The following is a 22044-nucleotide window of genomic DNA, read 5'->3' on the forward strand; positions in this document are numbered from 1 at the left end:
ATGAAGACCTTGGCTAGACCACGCCATAGCCAAACTCTTCCTTCCGGTCTAAGGGACATGAGCCTACAAGACTTCATTAATTGTGAATCGAACGACTATATGGATTTGAGCTCAGACGATTTCTATAATCATTATGCAGACAACGCCGATGATTATTGTGTGGTTTAGCGAAGTCCTTGGCTAGACCACACCAAGGGTTTTCTTCCAGTCTGAGGGACATGAAGTCTACAAGACTTAATTAATTGTCAATCGAACGACTATAAGGACATGATCTCAGACGATTTCTGTATTCATTATGCAGACAACGCAGAGGATTATTGTGTGGTTAAGCAATGGTCCTCCTTCCAGTCTGAATGGATCAAAGCCTATCAGATATAGTTGTGTGCTAGACATATTTTTAGTCGAACGACTATACGGTCTCTCGGTCTCGGACGATTTCTATAATCATTATGCGGACGACTCCGACGATTATTGTGAAGATTCGGTATTCTTTTCAATATGGATCATATAGTGGAGATATTCATCTTTGTCTGGGACGAATTCTATAATCATTATGCGGATGATGCCGACGATTATTGTGTGGTTTTGCTACTATCAGACCTAGTTATGCTCTGGAGAAAATTTCAGTCGGACGACTATACAGCTCAATTTATTTTACTTTGGAAGTTCTTAACTTGATGGGATTTTGCAAGGCACCGTATGTACTCATTATATTTCAGAATTGTTCTTCTACAAATTTATTACTCGGATGTCACTACATCTATCCAAAGCATTTTGGAACGTATCAACCTTTGGTCTGTTCAAGTACTTTTTTAATAGTAAAGCTAGTAAAAGGGAAACATTTCAAAATCGCTCTCAGAGTACAAAATAATTTAAAAAGTTCGGGAACAGAAATCTAGTAAATATGGCAAAATTAGATGGCAATACTTCAAAATCAACACAACAGCCAATCAGAAGTAGGCATTCCTGTTTACCATTTTTACTCGGCCAAATTTCTCGAGTAAAAAGTTTTCAAAGAGAACGCCATTTTGTTTTGTGCTCTCTTAAATTTGACTCAACGTTTTACAAGTTTTGTGGGTTCAGGAACGGTTATCGAGTAAAAAGTTGCAAAACTTGTAAAATTAGTAGATTCTTTAGGGTTCTGGAACGGACCTGTTATTTTAATTCAAATTAGGTATTTTATTTACGATAGTGTAAATAACAACTTAGCGCATTTAACATTTAAATATTTGAAATTAATGGTAAACTATGTAAATATTTTGTAAATAGTACCAAAATCTACATCACTGATATTACTACATGTTTATACAACCAATACTAGAGAAGAATCTTGCTTCTCATAAGTACTACCTAAGCTTAATCTAATTTCAATAAATCGCGAGGTAGACCGAGAAGGAGGCGAAGGAGTCAGCTAAGTCTGAGTACATTTCATTTAGTACAAAATGAAAAAAATCGCTGTTACAAACATAAATTTACTTTGAAAAATTTTCATTTCGGGGGGGCCCGGGCACCCCGGGCCGCCCCCCTGCGTTCGTCCCTGATATATATATTAAGGAAGTTGTGTACACAGCACGCTGTTGCTCTATTATGTTAAGATTTAAAGTAGGCTAGTACACATAAGGCATCTTTATTTATAGATTAATGTAAGGTTTAGCTATTTATCCTAATATGTAAGCGATGTATTTGATTAAATAAAATGGCATAGCTGAAAAGTCAATAAAATCGCTACACTCCGAGTCCGGACTCTCCGACTCTAATTCGTTTAGCAAACACTGAAGGCTTAAGATTATTAACCACGCATACCCAAGTTGATGGACTCAGATCATAAGCTGAAAGCAATTCCTAAATAAGGAATAAAAAGTTAATCTTGTTGTTTCAGATGAGGCCATACCAGCTGCGCTCACGAACTACTTTATAGGCGCCCAACGTGAAGCCTGTTTCATTTACACCCAAAGTAGAGCCTGCTTTATTGGCACACAACGTGGAGCGTGCTTAACTTTTTTTTAGTCATTCGAGTTTTTTATTGACAAAATAAGTATTTTAAGCTTTCTATTAAAAGTAAAAGTATTTGAAGCCTTGTTCCATTGACAATAAAAGTCTTCGAAGACTTCTATTGACAATGAAAGCCTTTCTAGTGACAATATAATCATTCTATATCCAAAAAAACTTTCAAAGTAATTTCTCTTGGGATATTTATGATTATTTGACTTATATGTATAATAATTATTATTTATAATCACTACTAATATAATTATGGTGTTGAAAATATAATAAAACCAACTCAAAAAATAATACTAATAATCATAAATGTATAAAAATTAAAAAGAGCAATTAATTGTTGTAATTAAAATAGAACATGATATGAATTTATGACAAGCCAAGAAATTCCTGATAAGAAAAATACAACACAGAAAAAAAAAATTATAAAAGACTTAACACAAAAACAAATAGTTTAACAGTTCTGGACTCAAGAAATATGAACTGAACTCGATGTGGGCTTATCAACATCACTAGTATTATTATTATCCCTTGTTTTTTGTTTTGTAGACTGTCATAATATGACATAAATTGTCACAGGAAAAATACAGACTCAAAACAAAAAAACATTTTCTTCTGACGCCAATCAAATAAAGAGTGAGTAGATTTCTGGGAAAACCCTGGCACGTGACAAGGCCTTGACACCTTTGCAAAAACAAACCCTTGGATTTCATTTGAAGTGTGAAAAACCTGCAATCTTTTAAAGTTGACAACAATTAACTAATTGCTATAGAGTGGAACTTATCATCAAAAAACCCTCTATTAAGATATATATCAAATGTGAAACAATTGAAAAATTCTAATCTAATTTATTTTAAATGCTAATTGTTGCAATTTTTTCTACTTTCAATAATTTTTTTGTTTCACAGAGCTATATAATTTGTTTTTGTTGCACAATATGTAAATAAAATAGCAACAAAAATTGGTAATTACAAAGTGCTGTGAAGCAATGGCATCACGAATTGATGTTTGCTAAGCGTGCAATTAAACACCTGTTCTGACAGGTAGAACTTATTTGTTTAATTATTTCAATTGAATATTGTAATGTCAATTTTTTTTTTTTATAGATAGAAATTGGAAAGTCCTTTTTTGATAGTATAAGACATTTCGTGAGTTTATCTATGTCTTTAGAAGTTTGTTCGCAAATCGAGACTTGAAAAGTCTTCAATTATGGATTGAAGTAGTAACAATTCAGCTATCGCCAGTAACAAGCTCGAAAGGCTACTGATTATAATGGATATGCAAGATCGAAAGGCTTCCGCTTCTAATACATAACCTGCCCTTAAAAGGTTTCTGTAAGAAGCCTAAATACGCCTTCAAAGTCTTATAATAAGTTTACATTGTACCGGATTTCGTTATCCCAGTTGGTTTAAATTGTAAATACCATTGTATATATTTCAAAAAAAATCCTCATAAAGTATGTTAACACGGTAAAAGTTCTAATGTAAATTCCGTTTTATATTATAAATATCGAAAGCTTGAAAGTTTTTTTTATTTATTTATGAGTTATTATTTTAATGCCTCCGCGCCTTATATGGACAAAATAGTAGCTATTGACATCTATACAATACATAATATTCTACTTCTTATTATAGACAATTAATTGTACCAAAAATTTTCGATATTCTGCAAACGATACGCTTTAATGCTTTCTTTAAATATAGAAATTCGTAAAAAGTTTTAGTTATAACTGGTTATATTCTATTTGTCTAGCATATATTATTCTTTATTACGTCAACTCGACATCTGGCTACTTTCAGGTCTGATGCATATCTAATGTTTCTTTGAATTATATTGAAGGATTTGTCATTGAAATCGGATGGTTATAAAAATCTCTCAACGGTAAAATATTTACTGCATTGAACTTTAAAAAAATCTATTGCTAGGAATCTACTGGTACATCGTGAACTATTTTTTAGGGCTTTGTTTTGAGCTCAGCATTTTTAAATGAGCTGGTAAGTTTAAATGCGTAAGTAATGAGAAGATAAGTCACATGGGAATGAACATGCGATTAATATATTTACACTTTGGTTTCTGTGTCAAATTTGGATTTGAATTTACATTTGATAGGCAAATCAATTGGCAGAAAATACTTCATAAATTGAAATTTCGGTTCGCTCCTCAAAAAACTAGTTAATTTATCTAATAGGTCAGTTAATTCGGCCAATGAACAGGAGGATTTCCTTGAAAGATTTTATCAAAATGAATTACTTAAATCAAAGCAAAAATGAACGACTGGAGCAAAAGGAACTAGATGCACAAAAACACCGAGACTAGTACTGATCGCTCTTTTTTCGGAATAGATTCTTTGAACTAGTTCGTTCTGAAAAGATCTAACTCTAAGAACCATGAAACCACAGCAAGACGTCCGTTATATATTTATTATAAGGAAATTACTTGTTCGGAAATTCGGAATAATTGAAGGTTTGAAAGATCAATATTTTCAGCAAAAGACTTCTAAGTACAAAAAATATCCGGGTTGCTGAAGTGGTTCGGTCTTTTTCCGATTCCTTCCACAAAATGAACTAGGTAATTTATCTAGTTCCATTCTAGTTGGTTTTAGTTCAATTGTACATTGCTACATATCAGTTAATTCGGTAAAGAATGATAAGTTGTAGATTGTATCAAAAAGGAACTAGGTGAACGAAAGCAATAAAGGGCTAAACAGAATGTTCGCGTTGAGCGTTTTTTGTTATCGCGTTAACGCACGCAAAAAGTTAAAATATATTTAACTCCGAAGCGCAGCGCACATCAACTTCGAGCGTTTGTGTTATCGTTTCCTTGTGGTTGTTGTATTTTCGATAACACATAACGCAACGGATGGCTCAACGCGAGCATTCTGCTTAGCCCTTAAGGAATTACTGGTTCTAAACCCACTAGATTAACAAAAGAATCGGATAAAGTATTCATCGTACACCAAAGAAACTATTTGTAGAATAGTTCCTTTGGGCTAGTTCATTTCAGAACGACACAACACTAAAGATATTATCTCCAGAAGAAATCGATTCTATAGATCCCTGTTTAACTAAATTCTCTCACCTATACACCAGGAACCCACACCAAGGATTGAAAGGCCTAAATTTTCAATAGAAAGCTCTATTGTTCTTCCATAATTGGAATTCGCTTTCTGTACCTTTTTGATTTCTTTTAAATGAGGTATATATGAGTATCAGTTTGCAGGTAAGAATTGTCCAATCTTGTTCCAGAAGCTTCTGTTATCTCCACAAAAGCAATTGGGTCATTTATCTAGTTCCGTAGTTCCTTTTAGTTCAATCGTTTATTGGTACACAGCAGTGAATGTGATTTGTGACTGGGAAAATCGTTGTGAACGACGGGAAAGAAGGAAAGGAAATGGTGAATGGAAGTAAATTGGAACTAGATGAACTGTAGCACCGAACCTAGTACCGATCGTTCCTTTTGCGGAATGACCCAGGTCATACTTGCCACCTGAGGCAATAGAATATCGTATCTCATATTAGTGTAACCACTTCATATAAGATGAACTGGTGTCTACAGATCCCTGTTTAACTAAATTATCTCTCCTTTACACGAATTACTCATAGCAGGACGTATATTATACAGTTGTGTCGTTCCAAAACAAACTAGGTCAAATGAACTATTCCAAATTCAAATGAACTTTTTCGTTCTTCTCCAAATATCTGCGACCAATACAATATTGTTATAATTTCAAATATTAAATATTTAATTTTATAATTTTTTTAGTACATCTGCAAATTAGGTATACGTAGTCGAGCGTAAAAGTCGACTTTTACACTTTTCGAATTTTGCGCTGACCTAAAAGTCGTGTTTTAGACTTTTCGATTTTTGCCTTTGACTAAAAAGTCGACATTTCGATCTTTCGATTTTTTCGAGTCAGTTCAAAATCGATTTTCGAATTTTAACGACTAATGCGAAATAGTCCAAAAATTAAATTTTTTATATGAATTTTTGTCAACACATTTTATATGAATTTTTGTCAGCAATTTGGGCTTTGAGATAATAAACCAAGTATTTATGAAGAAAATCGAAAGTCGATCTTGAAAAGTCGACATTTCGATTTCCTTAAAGAACAAAAGGCGACTTTTAGACTTCTCACTGTCGATTAATAGATTAGTCGAAAGTCGATCTACTTATCCCTACTGAAAATGCATATCTGTCTCTCGCAGGCTTGAATGGTTTGTTATATCTCGGATACCAGTCCAACCTCCAATGTTATCAATTCCTGTAAATTCTTTTCTCCCTCCGATCGGCCTTCATTCTATTTTTGTGTGGGTTATAACTTGCTAAAATTTATATTTTTCATTTCTCAAGACCTGTCCCAAATATGCCATATTCTCGAATGAGTTCTTTTCAAAGTTCATTTTTCTCAATACTTCAACTTTTGAAACGTGGGATGACCATGAAATTTTTAGACGCCCATAAATGCTTCCGAAAGATTTTATTGTCTAGGCTTCCATTACGTAAAGGAAGACGATAGCACAATTGAATCAAAAGGAACTAAGGAACTAAATGAACTACGTGAATGTCCATGAAATTTTTAGAACTCGTCTATATGCCCATAAATGCTTCCGAAAGATTTTATTGTTCAGGCTTCCATTACGTAAAGGAAGACGAGCTCACAATTGAATCAAAAGGAACTAATGAACTAGTTTATTTCGCGGAGTGAACCGAAAAAGAACGAAGCATTCCAATTGAAACAAAAGGAACTAACGAACTAGATTATTTTGCGGAGTGAACCGAAGAAAGACGAAGCGTTCCAAGAACGAGCTACGCTTGTTCAATAAAAAGCTTTTATTGCCAATGGAAGACGTTGGAGAGCATTTTTTGAATATATTTATTGGATTGTAATGTTTTATCTTCGTTATCTATATTTACCCAATCTTCAATTTGCAATGCCTTATTTATAAATTAAATATTATATTAAATATTATCTTTTTCGGAGTTTGCTTTTCACACGTATATAGCCTATAAATCTACAACGTTATTTAACAAAGTCAATGTTAAGTCTTTATTTGCAAACCACAAAAATGAAATTAAAAATATGTTTGGAGTGTGTGACGAATTTTAAGTTACATTCAATTATTCCCATTGAATACTGGACTTTTTTGTGTACACTTTAAGCAAAGTCATTCAATCTGGATATGGTTCAATGAGATGACAAGTAAATACCACAGATGATGTCACATGAGAGCTTCTTATTCAAAAATTGATCAATAAAAAAATAATTGAAGTATCTTAAATAATAAAAAATATTGAATTGAAAATTTAAATCGTATTGAAATCAATATTTATTTTTTATTTAAATTACATAGTTGAATTTTTTTTTCAATTTATTACCACTAAAACGTGATTGATGAATTGGCCAATAGGTTGTCACATTTCTCAAGTTATTTATATTTGATTTTTTTTGTATTTATAATAATTACTACAGTCATAAATATTATATTTTAATACAGAAATACTTGAGTAGGATTCAATATAATTATAGTATTAATCATAAATCATTTATGAGTTATTTAATCTGTGACGATAGTTATGGGAACCAGGTGATTATAAATCAATATTAATGTCAAAATTATATTGCTGTAGTTTTTTATTTCTGATTTCTTGATAATATAGCAATAAAACTACTGGGGACAAATGTTCGCCATATAGTCCCTTTTTTGTTACTAATGGTCGTACGAAAAAAATAATCGATTTTGATTAAAACATTATTACAAGACTGAATAAAAAAGAGATTATAAAGGCCAGACAGCTCACGTAACAAAAACAAAATTTTAAGTTCTAAACTCCCTTTTCATTCTCAATCAGAATTTTTTATGATTAATCCCTTGCGCCAACGTTGAAATGTCCTCCCAAATATCCAATAACAATATTCTAACAAATTTTCCTCCAACCAAAAATATGATTTCAAACTGGGCCACTTTAAATAATTCGCTGGGATTTAATTCATATTTAATTGCACCCCAATGAATTCGGGCGCTTTGTAACCCAATCACAACAGACAGAAAAATAATTGAAGCCACCATAACAAAGGGGTTTGAAAAAATAAATAAATTCTGTTAAATTGCATTCAACCTTAGCGTGGTAAAAGTATTTATTGCACAAAATCAAAATATGTACAATAAAAACAAAAATAATATCTCACATGGCCTTGCCTAGAGTAGCAGAGCAATGTCAAAGCACCCATAACGTAATAGCAACAACAAAAAATAGATTACTAAAAAAACGTGTCACAGATGAGTCCACATAAATGGAATTGGATTTTCAAGTGAACTAAGAAACCTCAGAATAAAAGGTGTCAAGAAGTTGTCAGTTCAGAATATCTTCCGAGTTTCGTCAGATGTGTCTGAACACATGCAAACGTCTAAGACTCACAAATCAGAAATAATTTAGAGTTCGACGAAACAAAGAAAGATTCTGAACATTTACGTAGATATCAGAATGATTTGTCGAAGAGGTGAGCAAGAAAGGCATACAGCAGAAAATTCACATCAAAATCAAAATGCAATATCGTGAAGAGGAACAAGCTATTAAACACAGAATACTATCCTACACATGATGTTTGATTCGAGAAGTCAAGTTGTCAGATAATTCTGAGCACTATGCAAAAATTCTTGAACGACTTTCCTTCAAATATATAAGGAAATATTATGAGGAGTAGGAACCACAAAGGATACCATCGATCTCCCTATTAGATCTCGTTTCTGAAGTCTTTCGATATTCTTCGGTTCGACTGGAGCAAACGAAATAACCGAAACTATTGCCGTACATTTCTTTGTGGAATATTTTCATTTCAACTTGTTCGTGTCTGAACGAACCAACTCTTCCCAGAATCCAATATATCACGAGAAGGAACAACAAAGGAATACTATCGAACATCGAACTATTAGCACCAGGGTCCCCTCTATGAGCTATGTAACAAAATCTAGAAATCTTTCAGGATTTTATTCTGCAGGGTAAAATAAAGTCTTAGAATAAAATTTGTTTTGAATTGTCGGTACTCTAGAAGAGCTAAAAAATACAATTTAGTCTTCTGTCGTTTAGAATTTCTTAAGGACTGTGCAAATAAATTATCCAAAAAAAAGTCAAGGGCCAAAGTAAGCGACTGGAGCAGTAGGAACGAAAGAACCGCACCTAGTGCCGATCGTTCCTTTCGCAGAATAGTTTCTTTGGAACTAATTCGTTTCGGAAGAAACCAACATAACACAGAAACTATTATATCACGAGGAAGAACAACAAAGGAATACTATCGACCAATTAGACGACCAATTAGAAATAAAATTTGGGTATACATTTGTCTTCAGGACTTGGTCAGAAAAATCGTTTAGGATTTCTTATAAACTGTCCAAAAAATTAACCAAAAAGTATGCTGGGGCCAAGCTGTGCGACTGGAGCAAAAGGAACGAAAGAATCCATTATTGAAATTCCAAAGTTTAATTTGAAATAGTTCATTTCGGAACGACACAGAATCCAATATATCACAAGGATGAACAACAAAGGAATACTATCGAACATGCTATTAGATTATTTAATATACCTCATATAGGATTCTGATAAGAATTTTTATTTTAAGAATTTTTTACAAAAATTCGAGAGGAGGCGTTTACGCTTTCATTCTCCCTATTAACATATATTATCATATATGGTTCCTAAGTACAACTTTTTAACAATCCTTGGTTTACATCTGACTTAAAATTCAGACATCATTACGAGCTCGGTTAGAGATGTCTAAACCAAATCATACATATTGCCCAGAAATCGTATTGCAGATTCTTGAACAGAGCAATAATGTTGAGAATCTGATATTTGTCTTTCTCAAGGAATAGTTTAGGTACTATTATACACAGCGTTTAGTAGTACCTAAACTATTATGAACTTTTAATAAACCATATAATTTATTTATAGAATTCAGGGTTGGCACCTAAAAGTTTTTACGATTATCCGGAGTCGCTTGTAAATCAAAACAACAACAAATAACAAATATTTAGTCATATATTATGAGTGCTTGATTTCTGATAAGAATACAAGATTTATTGACAGATAAGAAATGTGGCACGGTTAAACCCATCCGCATCATCGGCACTATTAACATAAAAGTGTCACACAGTTTTTTTTTCGGCAAAAATATTGTAAAGTGCAAACATGTTTATGGCCCATATAATAAAAAATCACGTACAACATATCTAAAGGTTTATCTTTTTTTGGGGATGGTGGAGATCGTGCATATCATATATCAGTGATGAGTACAGAGACACCTGTTGTGAGATTTTTGTTTTATTTTGGTAATGACCTTCAATAATATTTGGCGTGTTGTATTTTTTTTTTCAAATGAAATATTAAAAAGTGTCGTTGTAGATTGGAACGTGGAAGATATTTTCAGAGAAGGGCATAAATGGGGCATAAATACTAAGCGGTTATATTAGATGTGCAGGTCAGACATTGCAGTCATATTTGATTTTGTGATTAACATTTATGAAGGGATGAGATTTTTTACAAGTTATTTAAAGAAGTAATAATTCATATTTTTGAAAGGACGAATTATCTTTTAAATCAGGCGAATGCAAACTTATTGTATACATTTATCATACGCTTCTCCAATTTTATCATGTGGTTCTCCAGTAAGGCACAAAGCTTTCATCGAAGAGAGAGGAGCAATTATTCTTAAAGTCGTCATTATCCAATATATCATGAAGAGGAACAAAATAGGAATACTACCGAACATGCTATCAATGTAAATTTATGTACAGTATCTATAAAGGGGCTGGACCTTTATATGAAGGGCTATACCCTAAAATCAACCGATAGAACTGGGTGCAAATTTTCAAAGCCCTATCTTAAATATTGCCAGCTCTATCGCATTTAAATAAACGGACGGACAGACGATCAAGACTAAATCGACATTGAATTCTGATCTTGATCAAGAACACTATATACATATATATGTGTATATACGCTTCACCCTCTGGTGGGATGTTTAAAAAGGTATACCTCTATAGACCCATAAATATGAATACTTCAATATGTTTTCAAACTCACAAAAGATTTTTGTGAGTTTTATAAAGAGATTCTCCCGCCAAAAAATAATACAATAAAACAAACTAAAATTAGCAATCGCTAAAAGAATCAGAATCTATCAACAAAAGAATCATAGATAGTAATAAAATATTCAAACAAAAACTCAAAACGTCATTGACAAAACTACAATATGTGAATTCCATCCACCATAAATAGGTCTGTGTCACAGTAGCTCAGAACACACGCATGCGCAAAAAATCAAAGACACCTCAAAGTGCGGATTTATACGTTTAAAAAGGTTAACCAACTATCATTCTTAGCCAATCAAACGAACGAACACCCAATTGTCCAACCAACATTCTTGACCACAACTATCTCATAAATATTTAAATGAACTTCCGATACATTTTTGCGACGTGATGCGAATAATTCGATCTAAAAAAAGAAAAAAAACTAACTTTGCTCGGCTTCTATTGTACGTCATTCATGAATAGCAAAAAAAAAAAAAAAAAAACACGAATTTGTTTAATGAACTTTAAATCGTTTTTTTTTTTGTCATTCGAAACTATTAAACGATCGGGTGTTGAGGGGGTTTAACGTATGCGCTAGACATTTTAATGTTTATTTATTTTTTAGTGTATTTTTTTGGTTTTATTGTTGTCATAGTAATTGCCACGTAATAAAATGTCTCATTTGACAGATAATCGTCGGCGTTTTTTAGCAAATGTGTGTGATTTGTTTTCTTGTTCGTTTTTTGTTTAGACACAATAAAATCTTAGTTATCTTCTTTTGCGACAGTCATTGACAGATGACGGTGGGGTGTTTTTTTTAATTAAATTACGAGATAAAATTTAGCTAGGGTGGCGGCAGTTTTGTGTCAATTAAGATTATTGGAAAAAGTTGGATACAGGGAAGAGGTTTCAGGAAATATGTTTCTTAAGATTTGAATCTGTCTATGAATATGTTAATTATAGACAATGCCAGACAAGAATATTCTGAGGGTATAATAACTTTTTGTGTCCCAAATATTGATTTTAGGACCACCCTCTAGTACATAAATCGCTATATATCTCGACGACCTAGCAATCTATCCCTTCATTTGTCCCTTATAATTTTTAATTAAAGCGCAGGGCATAGCTTTGGCCAAAGACGACACTATCTAATGATCGAATAATGTTTTGGAAATTAAATGGATCCGGTTGTTCGGAAGGTCACAATTATATCTACACAGACAAATAATTCGTATATTATATGAATAGTGATCAGAAAATGCTGCCAATGTTGGGATTTCTGCATTTTATGAAAGCATTTCATAAAATTTTTAAACTAGTTTCATGTCAGAGAGAGAGTAAAAAAATACTTGGAGTGTGTGTTTGGTGGTGGCCGCGTATTTCTATGGCACAAAAACTCTTCGTCGTTTCAAGTTTTCTAATTTGGTTTTATATATTGTCTTCTTCTACGTTATGTCTTGTCTCTCGCTTCATTAGACCAATCATACACAATGTTTAACATTCGATTGGTCTTGTTGTTCGTATCAACACTTGTATGATATACTGTATTTAGCATTTATATCGAAATAATTTGGAAAATACATATGCGAATTTTGTAACACTAATGAAGAGGTTGGTAAGGGTGTCTGAAAGAATAAATGGAATACAAAACTAATCACAATCGAGTGAGTGGAAAGTTGGCGATTGTTTGCAACAGGAACAGTAGTCAAATAAACAGTTGCAAAAACAACAACCACCAAGAGTAAGAGTAAGGAGAGACGGAGAGCGATACCAAAACAAAACATTCTAACAATGAATGGTATTTTTGGTGGTGATGTTTTTTATCCTTGTTAGGAATACACTTGTTTTTGTCAAAGAGAGAGAGAGAAGCGGAAAATGTGCGCAAATAGTAGTAAAGTACAGCGAAATAGGAAAATGGGTCTGATATTAATGAAATGTTTACATTTTTTAGAAAAATAGTGGCTTTCTCATGGTTATAAGAATTATTACTTGTATTCAAATGGAATAAATGGGTACAATATGGAAAAAATAACTATGAACGAAATTATGAAAATATTAATTAAAAATTAGTTTCTGGGTATAGTTTTCAGTGGTGATCGGATGACATTTAGGAAATGAAATGGGCCACACTTTTTTGTTTCTAATTTTCTAGTTGCTCCAGAGGTCAAAGTTATGACGCGGTGTGGGTACGAATATATTATTGTCCAAGCCCTTTTATAGAGATTTATACTAGACGGACTTTCCAATCGATGTGACTTTGGCTACTATAGTTTTTTGAGTGTCCGGTCTTCTTTCTTACCAAGAAATTATAAAAATCTGTTGGTTTTAAACACATAATTTTTTTTAAACATTTCAAACATGTTTCGTTACCCATGTTGTCTTTAATTTAATATTTTGTATTCTCATAGGGTGATAAATTTTTCAACCACAAATTATAAATATCCATCGATTTCTGGGTAAAGAACCCATATAAAAGTCCAGCTTCATCATAGATATTTGGATGATCCTAGGCACATTATCTAACCGAATTAACTGTATTTTAGTATTAAGAAGTGTCGGCAAGTTTTACACTATGCGACATTTGTAGGTAAGCAGCTTATTTCCAAAAAATCAAATTTTTGGAAATAAGCTATTTTTTTAAGGATTTGAATCTGGATCTCTCAAATTTTAAAGATCAGCAATTTGATCACAAGCCATTATAATTTGCAAATTTTTTCATTGTCATTTGTGATTAGAATATGTTAAGAACCCAAATCTCAGCACGTTTAACTTCTATTGTGATATTCAAATTATTTAAAAAAATATATATATTAGACCACAATGGAGGAGGCTTGTCGGAGTATAAAGCCAGTATAAAATCCATTTAAAATTAAAATTCCGGTTTTTCTTATTTTAACGATAATTTTAACGATTCTGTATTGTATACACCTAATGTATTTTTAATTTTTTTGCATTAATTCAATACGTCATTTTAGCAAAAAAAGAGACCGGTTCAAAAGTATTTCATTAACCCGTTATAATTAATTCATAGCCTGTCATAAAGGTGTCGAAAAAAATTAATTATTAATTAAAATATAATATAGAACAGCAATTAAAATTTAATTGACATTTACAACAGGATGTACTAGGTATTGGGAAATTGAAATCTTGTAAATCGTGTTGGAAAGGAATTTAAGATAATATATTTAACTTAGATACGTTTTTATAAAATTAAAACATAAAAAATGACAATTATAAATATTAAATACAATTATAAATATAATTCGAACCTACACTGATTAAAGAATGTCCCTACAAAATTTCAAGTAAAAGTCTCAAGAACTCTTGATGATATATCCGATTTATTGTATCAGCATCAAGTGACGGCTGAAGGGCTTCTCAAACTTTAAACGCATTTTTCTCTAAATTTTTTTTTGCGAATGGCGGGCACGATAACTCAAAAACTAATAATCCAATCGGTTCCAAATTTTGCAACGTTTCTCTGGGAGTGTAAAGCTTTCGTATGAACTAGGATAAAGCCAATCGGTGAAGATCTTCCTTATATTTTAATTTGGTTTTTGGTAAAAAATCGGCGATTTTCCAAAAATATTTTTTCAGAGGTCCGCCATTTTGTTAATTTTAGAGCGATGTCAATAATCCTAGTTCATACGAGAGCCAGACGTGTACTCTTTCTAACACCGTTGGAATTTTCGGATTCCGATGTTCCAGTGAGGAGTTATCATGCCCGCCATCAAAAATAAGGATTTTTCTTTAATTACAAAAAACAACAACAAAACAGTAAAAAAAAATTTTTGTAAATTATTTTGCTTCTCTTTTAAATCTTCAAATATATATGTGCAAAGTTACAAAACTCAACAAGCATTGGTATTGATTTACCAGCCCATTGAAAATCTTGAAAAATTAAAATCGAGAATGGGGGCGGGGGTTCCCTTAAGTCGAAAGGTCATTCAAAAATGCCTATAGTCGTTTGAGATCTTTATATGAAGGGCTGTGTCAAAAAAAAATTCTAAAATGACTACCACAAGGTATTTTACTTTCTAAGAAAAGGCACTTTAATTCGAAAATTCGGTTTGAACCTATCGAAAATAGAAGTGGATCAGTTATACTTGGGGTATGTCAAAATATAAACCGAAGAAATTTTTAATTTTAAAAAGTAAATTAAATCGTAATTATTTTTTAAATTAAAATTCATAAAAATAATATCTAATATTATATTCGAACTTTAATTATGAGCAGCAGATAATAAATATTTCGTACTTATTTTCTAAGCTTGTGCTAATTTGTTAATTCATATACATATCGTAATTTATTACGAAATTGTTTTATACAACATTCCTGAAACCAGGAAATACCTGGCGTTCTATATATATATATATATACATGTTTATATATACCTCTCTAAAGAGAATGAGTAAATTGAAAGGCAGAGAGAACAGCATTTGAAATAATTAAGCCGGAATTGAAATGTGCAATTGCATTGTGACGCATTATGTTTGGATATATAATTATATATATTATATACATACATATGTACACATATAAATATGTATGTGTATATATAGGTTAACTAATATTTTGTAAAAAAAACCTTCAATGGGAAGTGTGTCACTATGGATAAACTTAGAATGATACTCGTATGTGATTAAGAATATGTCATATGTTTTTTGTTATTATTGTTGTTGTCATTCCGTATGAATTAAAAACAGAGATGTTTTGATTTTTTTTTTTTATTTTTTATATATCATTTCATTGATTTTTTTTGCAGCTAAACAAAAATAAACCGCTAATACAATTAACACATTAATACAGTTTGCTTTTCTGTTTATTTTTTGAAAAATTGTTTGGTTGCAATGATTTATGACAACCGTTTGCTGGAGTATCCGATAATAAATCTGTTTTCATTACACAGAGTAACAGAATATTTTTTCAAAACTTTATGGGGTTTGGAAATAAAAGGGGAATAACAAATAAAATTAAAAAATGGACCCAAACATATTAATGTATCGAATTTCCTCTTTGGTCACTTACATTTTTAACACCCTGTAACTCACAACTGAATGCACCAAGCAAAAGAACAGCAAACTATTTTTTACTGCGAAATATCACCCTTTCAACGAACATAAATCTGAAATTATTTGGTCGATACTTTACGAGAAATCTATCAGTAAAGCCATCTGCCGAAAAAATGGATTTCTTATCGCAGGTCAATGAAATCGATATTTTGCTAAAATTTTGTCTTAGACCCTTACTAATTCTGGTCAAGTGTTTTATAAAACAAAACAAAAAAATTTATTTTTATTTAAATACAATTCAATGAAAGTATTTAATTTTGGAAACAAAATAAAATTGAATTTAATAAATTTTTATTTTTAGAATTATTTTAATAAAGGATTTTTGTATTTATTTATTTGATTAGTCTCTAAAAAATTCTAAGCAAATTTTCAATATTCTAAAAAAAATTTCTAAATATTTATTTTATATTTGATTTTTTTCGAAAAATACAATTGTTTTTATTATTAAATTAAAAATATAATAGAAATTTTGGAAATACGTCTTTATATCAAGTATTTATTTTGTTTACAATATGTTTTAAATCTCTTTAATTGTTTTTTAATCAATATTAAAATAATATACTATATTTTTTTAATTTGCATAAAAATTTTTCATTTGCAAATAAAATTTTAAGAATACATATATAAAGTATTCTTGAAATCGTCCAACGACCCTTTTTTGCTAAATAAAATTGTAGTGGAAATAGAATTCAGAACGGATTTAAATATCAATTCAACATAATTTTTGAATTCATTATTTTTTATTAAAATTCTATTTTTAATTAATTCTGAGTATTACCTTGGTATTGATTTAAAATAAAATGTTAACATTTATTTATATATTAATAAATAAATATTATTATTAATTCTAGATAATATATAAAAATTCTAATAATAGCTAATGAATAGTTGTTAAATTATTAAAAAAAAAATTTGTAAGCTCAGCTATAAGGAGGATATTTCTTAAATTAGATGTGGATATAAAAAATTAGGCCCTAAATAAGTTGTGAATTTTTTAAAAATATTCTTTATGTTTCTGATTAGACATGCATTTTTTAAAAAATATTTGTTATGTATGTAAACGTGTATTTTCAAGTTCCATAATAAGGCGTAGATTTTTTAAAAATATTTTTATGGTCCTAAATAAGACGTGGAATTTTTAAAAATATAGATATGGCCTTAAATAAGGCATGGATTTTTTTGAAAATATTTTTATGCTTCTACATTTTTTTAATGCCCTGAATAAGGGGTTGATTTTTATTTAAAAATATTTTTAAGGCGCTAAATAAAGCATGTTTTTTTTAAAGATTGAAATGCTTAAAACATTGTAAAAACATTTGTTAAGAACAATTTATAGATTCCCAATACAAGGGCTTTTTTTAATTTTTTTAAACAATATTTATGAAGGACTGAATTTATACGGAGTGGATTTTATAAAGCAGTTTTATCGATGGTCTATCCATTAGATGGGATTGTTAAGGAGATTTTCTTAGTTTTATTAGAACTGTAAGTTTTCTGAAAGCTATCAGAGTTATATGTGTCTTTTTTTAAGAAAATGTCCTGTTCTGAAGGCGTATCAGAACTATGAACGTGGTCTTTTAAAGGGACTATCAGAGATAGATAGGATGTTTTCTGAAGAACTTTCAAAGCTATTTTAGTGTTTTTTAACGGAATATTTTCTGATGGATTATCAGAGTTATAGATAAGGATTTTTTATATATTGATTTAAAAAAAACGCTCGCCAAAACCGCTCAACGTTTTCTGTTTCTCCTTTAAATATAAAACGATGCAATTTCAATTTTCAGGAAATTATTTAGAGTTTTTTTGAATCTGAATATAAACATAAAACATAGAGTATTTATGTTATGTATTCAATTTTTTGTATTCAATATTAGAATTATATAAGAATAATCTCGAATTCTGAAATCGTTCACAGAGCTTTTGACATATTTTAAATTTTTATTTATTTTTAGAAATATTTTGTTTCTGATTCTTTACTGAAGATTATATTGTTTAAATTTTTTGAAAATGGTCCTGAATCCAAATTTAATTTATTTACAAATGTATTTATTTTTCTTTTTTAATAAGCGACTTTTTATTTATTTATTTTTTAAGTTAAAATTGAAATTCCTCAAAGTATTTTTCGAAGGTTATTCTGAAATTTGGTGTGAAAAGTTTTTTTGTTTTTAATTTCTTTGGTTCCCAAAATATATATTTCATGCTGAAGTTTACATTTCCTTAGAATCTATTAGTTGACCTGTTTCCGAAAAAAAATTCCGGATATTCGTGGGAATTCAAATCCCATATAATGTATTTATACCCTTCACCACACTGTGGTACAGGGTATTATGTCTTTGTGCATATGTTTGTAAAAGAATCGAGGTAGACCCATGGTTCCTTTTGAGAATATGCATAGAATCACTTTCTGAGTCTGAGCAGGTCCGTCCGTCTGTTGATTTTAAATTGTAAACAATGTACTGGTCGCATTTATAATCCGATTTGGATGAAATTTGGTACATTTATTTGGCCCAAGGACGAACCCTATTGAAATTTGTGAAAATCAGTTCAGATTTAGATGTAGCTCCCATATATAGTTTTGTCCGATTTTCAGTAATTGGTGTACCAAACTCCCAATATTTGTCCGATTGAGACAAAATTTTGCACAAAGTACTGAATAAAGTCTAGATTGATACATGCCAAGTTTTGCTGAAATCGGTTTATATTTAGATATAGCTCCCATATATAGTTTCGTCCGATTTTATGTAAATAGAGCACCAAAGAGTAACATTTAGGCTAATTGGCACACTATTTTGCACAGCATACCGAATTAGGTCCATATGTATGTATCGATGTTTGTCCGATTGGGACATAATTTTGCACAGAGTACTGAATTACATCTAGATTTGTGAATGTCAAGTTTTGTATTGGATTTTGTGTCGAGATTAATTTTGGATAGCGCACTTTGTTGCACTGCATAGCAAATGGTGGATGCCACGGTTGCTCAAATACGTCCATTTATATATAGATCTTTTACATGTTTTGCTCGATGATTGGCATTCAATTTTTCATAATTTTCAGTTTGGTACCCAAACTGTTGAAGGGTATCATATAGTAGGCCCTGTTCAACTTTTGAACTTTCCTTACTGGTTTATTAAGTAATTAAGCGTGGATTTTTTTAAAATGTTAATTATGGTCCTAAATAATGCGTGGATTTTTTTAAAATATTTTTTAGGTCCTGAATAAGGCGTGGATATTTAAGAAGATTTTCGAAGAGCCATTAGAGCTCCAAGAGATTTTCCGAAGGATATCAGAGCAATAAGTTCCATTTTTAAGAATATCTCCTAAAACACTAGTAGAGCAATAAACCAAGATGTTTAGGGGGAATGTTCTGAAGGATTATCAAAGCTGTGAACGTGGACTTTCAAAGGGAGTTTTTTCTAAAGAACTATCAGATATATATGTATGGCTTATTATCAGAGCTATATATATATATATATGGATTTTATAAGATGGATACGTGAGACTATTTTTTTCTTTTAATAATATCTGATCTCCAAGCCATACAACAACTCCCGAAGCATTGTTCTGATTTCAAAGGAAATCAAGGAACTTCGAATGGATTCCAACAAGTTCACATATATTTTATTTTGATTATATACACAAAAAACAATCGAATTTTAAAATCGTTCAACGTTTTCGTTTTTTTTTCTGATTCAAAATAAAACGATGGGATTTCTTTGGTAATTATAATTTTCAGAAACATTTCTAGTTGGTTTCGAATAGTTTGGGAATTTTGAATACTTGAAATCTTCTAAAAAATATAGAATTTTTTAGGAAAATGTTGTGAAATTTGAAGTGATTTTTTTTTTTTATTTTGGTCAGGGCCTAGCGAAGTTTAGATTGTTTTTCTTTTCCTTAAAATCCATATCAAATGTAATTCGAGAATAGCATTTATAATTCACAACATATAATTTTCAACTCTATTAACTGCTTCAAATGTCAAAGAAAGATTTTTATGGAGAAGCAAACATAAATGAAAAAAAATTTAAAAAAAAATTATTTCTTCTTATATTTCTTAAAAAATAAAAAAAAATTATACACATCTAATTTTTATAGAATATTTATTCAAGCACTTAGAAAGGCGTAAATTTTGTAACACATATTTAAAAAAAAAAATGTAGGGTAGTTAAAAAAATAATAATTTTTAACGAGGAGTTTTTCAATAATTTTTAATTTTTTAAGAACGTAGATTTCTATATTTTTTTAATATTTAATTAAAAAAAATAAAAATTAATTTTCGCAGCAAAAAAAAAATATTACCAAAGATATAATCTTAATTTTTTTTCAAAAATTTCCGTTTTCTAAATAAATCGAATCTTTATTAAATTGGTGATTTTTTTTGAGGTGGAATCCTAACCTCTTATAACCCACTTTTGATCACATTTTGCTTTAATTTTGTTACACTGTGTTCTAAAATTGATTAATTGCCTCCCAATGTGACAGATGCTCACACTGTTTTTTTAACTCATTTCCCGGCTTTCAGTTTTATTTCATTCAATTCTCAATAAAGTTGTTTTTATTCTCACTTTTGATTTTTTCAAATCGAAAGCTAATTTGTCATCCATTTTTTTATTTTTGCATTTTCTTCTTACTTAACATTCTTCTTCTTATTATTATTACTGTTACACTTACATTTGGAGAAGCTGACGCCCCATGCTGGCTGTTGTGTCATTTTGCTGGAGTTGTGGTTACTGCTACTGCAGTTTTAACGGCCGACTGCTGAATTAATTTCCAATTAATTACAAAAATATTTGCACCTCTAAAAATTCAGGAGGAGGTTCTCGGCGAGACAGGAAAATCAATTTCCTGATTTAAGAATTTTTTCGTTGTCGTTGTTGTTGTTTTAGCCGATTTTAAACACTTCCGCCTTTACAACGTAATTTTAGGCTCACTCTCACTGTTTCAACACCACAGAAATAAACTTTTCTATCGCATGCGATATTTTTTTGGTTTCATTAAAAAGTCCTTGTGTGAGAAGAAAATAATTTCCCGTTATTTTTTTTTTTTTTTTTAATTGTCGTTTCTTATTTTCTTTTTATCGAACACATTTCACACACTGACACTATATATTTTTTCTAGGCTCTCCCGATTTTTTGTAACACAATTTTCTTTTTGAAAATCAATTTTTTTCTTGATTGCCACTTCGATCTTGGGTGTTTGGTGTTTTTTTTTTTTTTCGAAAATAAACACGTTCGCGCCTTACGAACGTTAAATTTCAAATGAGAAACAATTTTTAAGCGACTTTAGTTTATATATGGAGGGAGATAAGGCCAGTATTTTTGTTGTTGTTGGTGTTGTTGGTGTTGCTACTCGTTTTTGTTGGTCTGTCGATTGGTTTGCTGGCTGGCTCGTTGGCTGTCTGAGTTGGTTGGCTGGGTTGCTTGGTTAGACGTCTGTTAGCTGGGGTTTATGACAGTTTATATTGAGCAGAGTTTTGTTGTTGTTGCTGTTGTTTTTGTTACTCTGGTGTATGGTTTTTGTTGTTGTTGTCTTCTTTTTTGAGTAGTTATGGCTATGTTCAGCCAAAAGTGGTAAGTTTAAAACACAAAAAACTAAGTATAACCATGTATGTAGTGGTTAAATGTTATCCAGCTTACACACACATACACATGCATACACCAACACCAATTTCATTCATATCCAGGCTATTATAAAATTGATTTTTTTTTTTCAAAAAAAAAATCTACTGTTAAAGGCGGCTAACATCACTCACTCACCCTCACCTGATTTTTTCTCTCGCTCCCTCTCTCACACACACACAGACACATAATTTTCCTCCTAACAAGAGTTGACTTTTCTCACACCAAAAGGTAATCGCTTGGCCATTAGTTTTATTGTTTTAGCCGATATTTTTTTCGAACAAAAAA

General features: G+C 30.8%; 1 protein-coding gene across 1 annotated transcript in view; it reads right to left on the reverse strand.

Moving 5' to 3' along the window:
- LOC133324234 (putative inorganic phosphate cotransporter) overlaps window positions 1-20856 on the reverse strand; it is a 29210-nt gene extending 8354 nt beyond the window's left edge. The window contains exon 1 of the mRNA XM_061533080.1: window positions 20810-20856. Within this exon, the coding sequence (XP_061389064.1) occupies window positions 20810-20849 (40 nt within the window). The 5' untranslated portion in view covers window positions 20850-20856. The remainder of the gene's footprint in view (window positions 1-20809) is intronic.
- Between the last annotated feature and the right edge of the window lie 1188 nt (window positions 20857-22044).

Source organism: Musca vetustissima, unplaced genomic scaffold (assembly GCF_032173495.1).
Source record: "Musca vetustissima isolate MV318-11 ecotype Yass unplaced genomic scaffold, APGP_CSIRO_Mvet_v1 utg39933, whole genome shotgun sequence".
Classification (NCBI taxonomy): Eukaryota; Metazoa; Arthropoda; class Insecta; order Diptera; family Muscidae; genus Musca; species Musca vetustissima.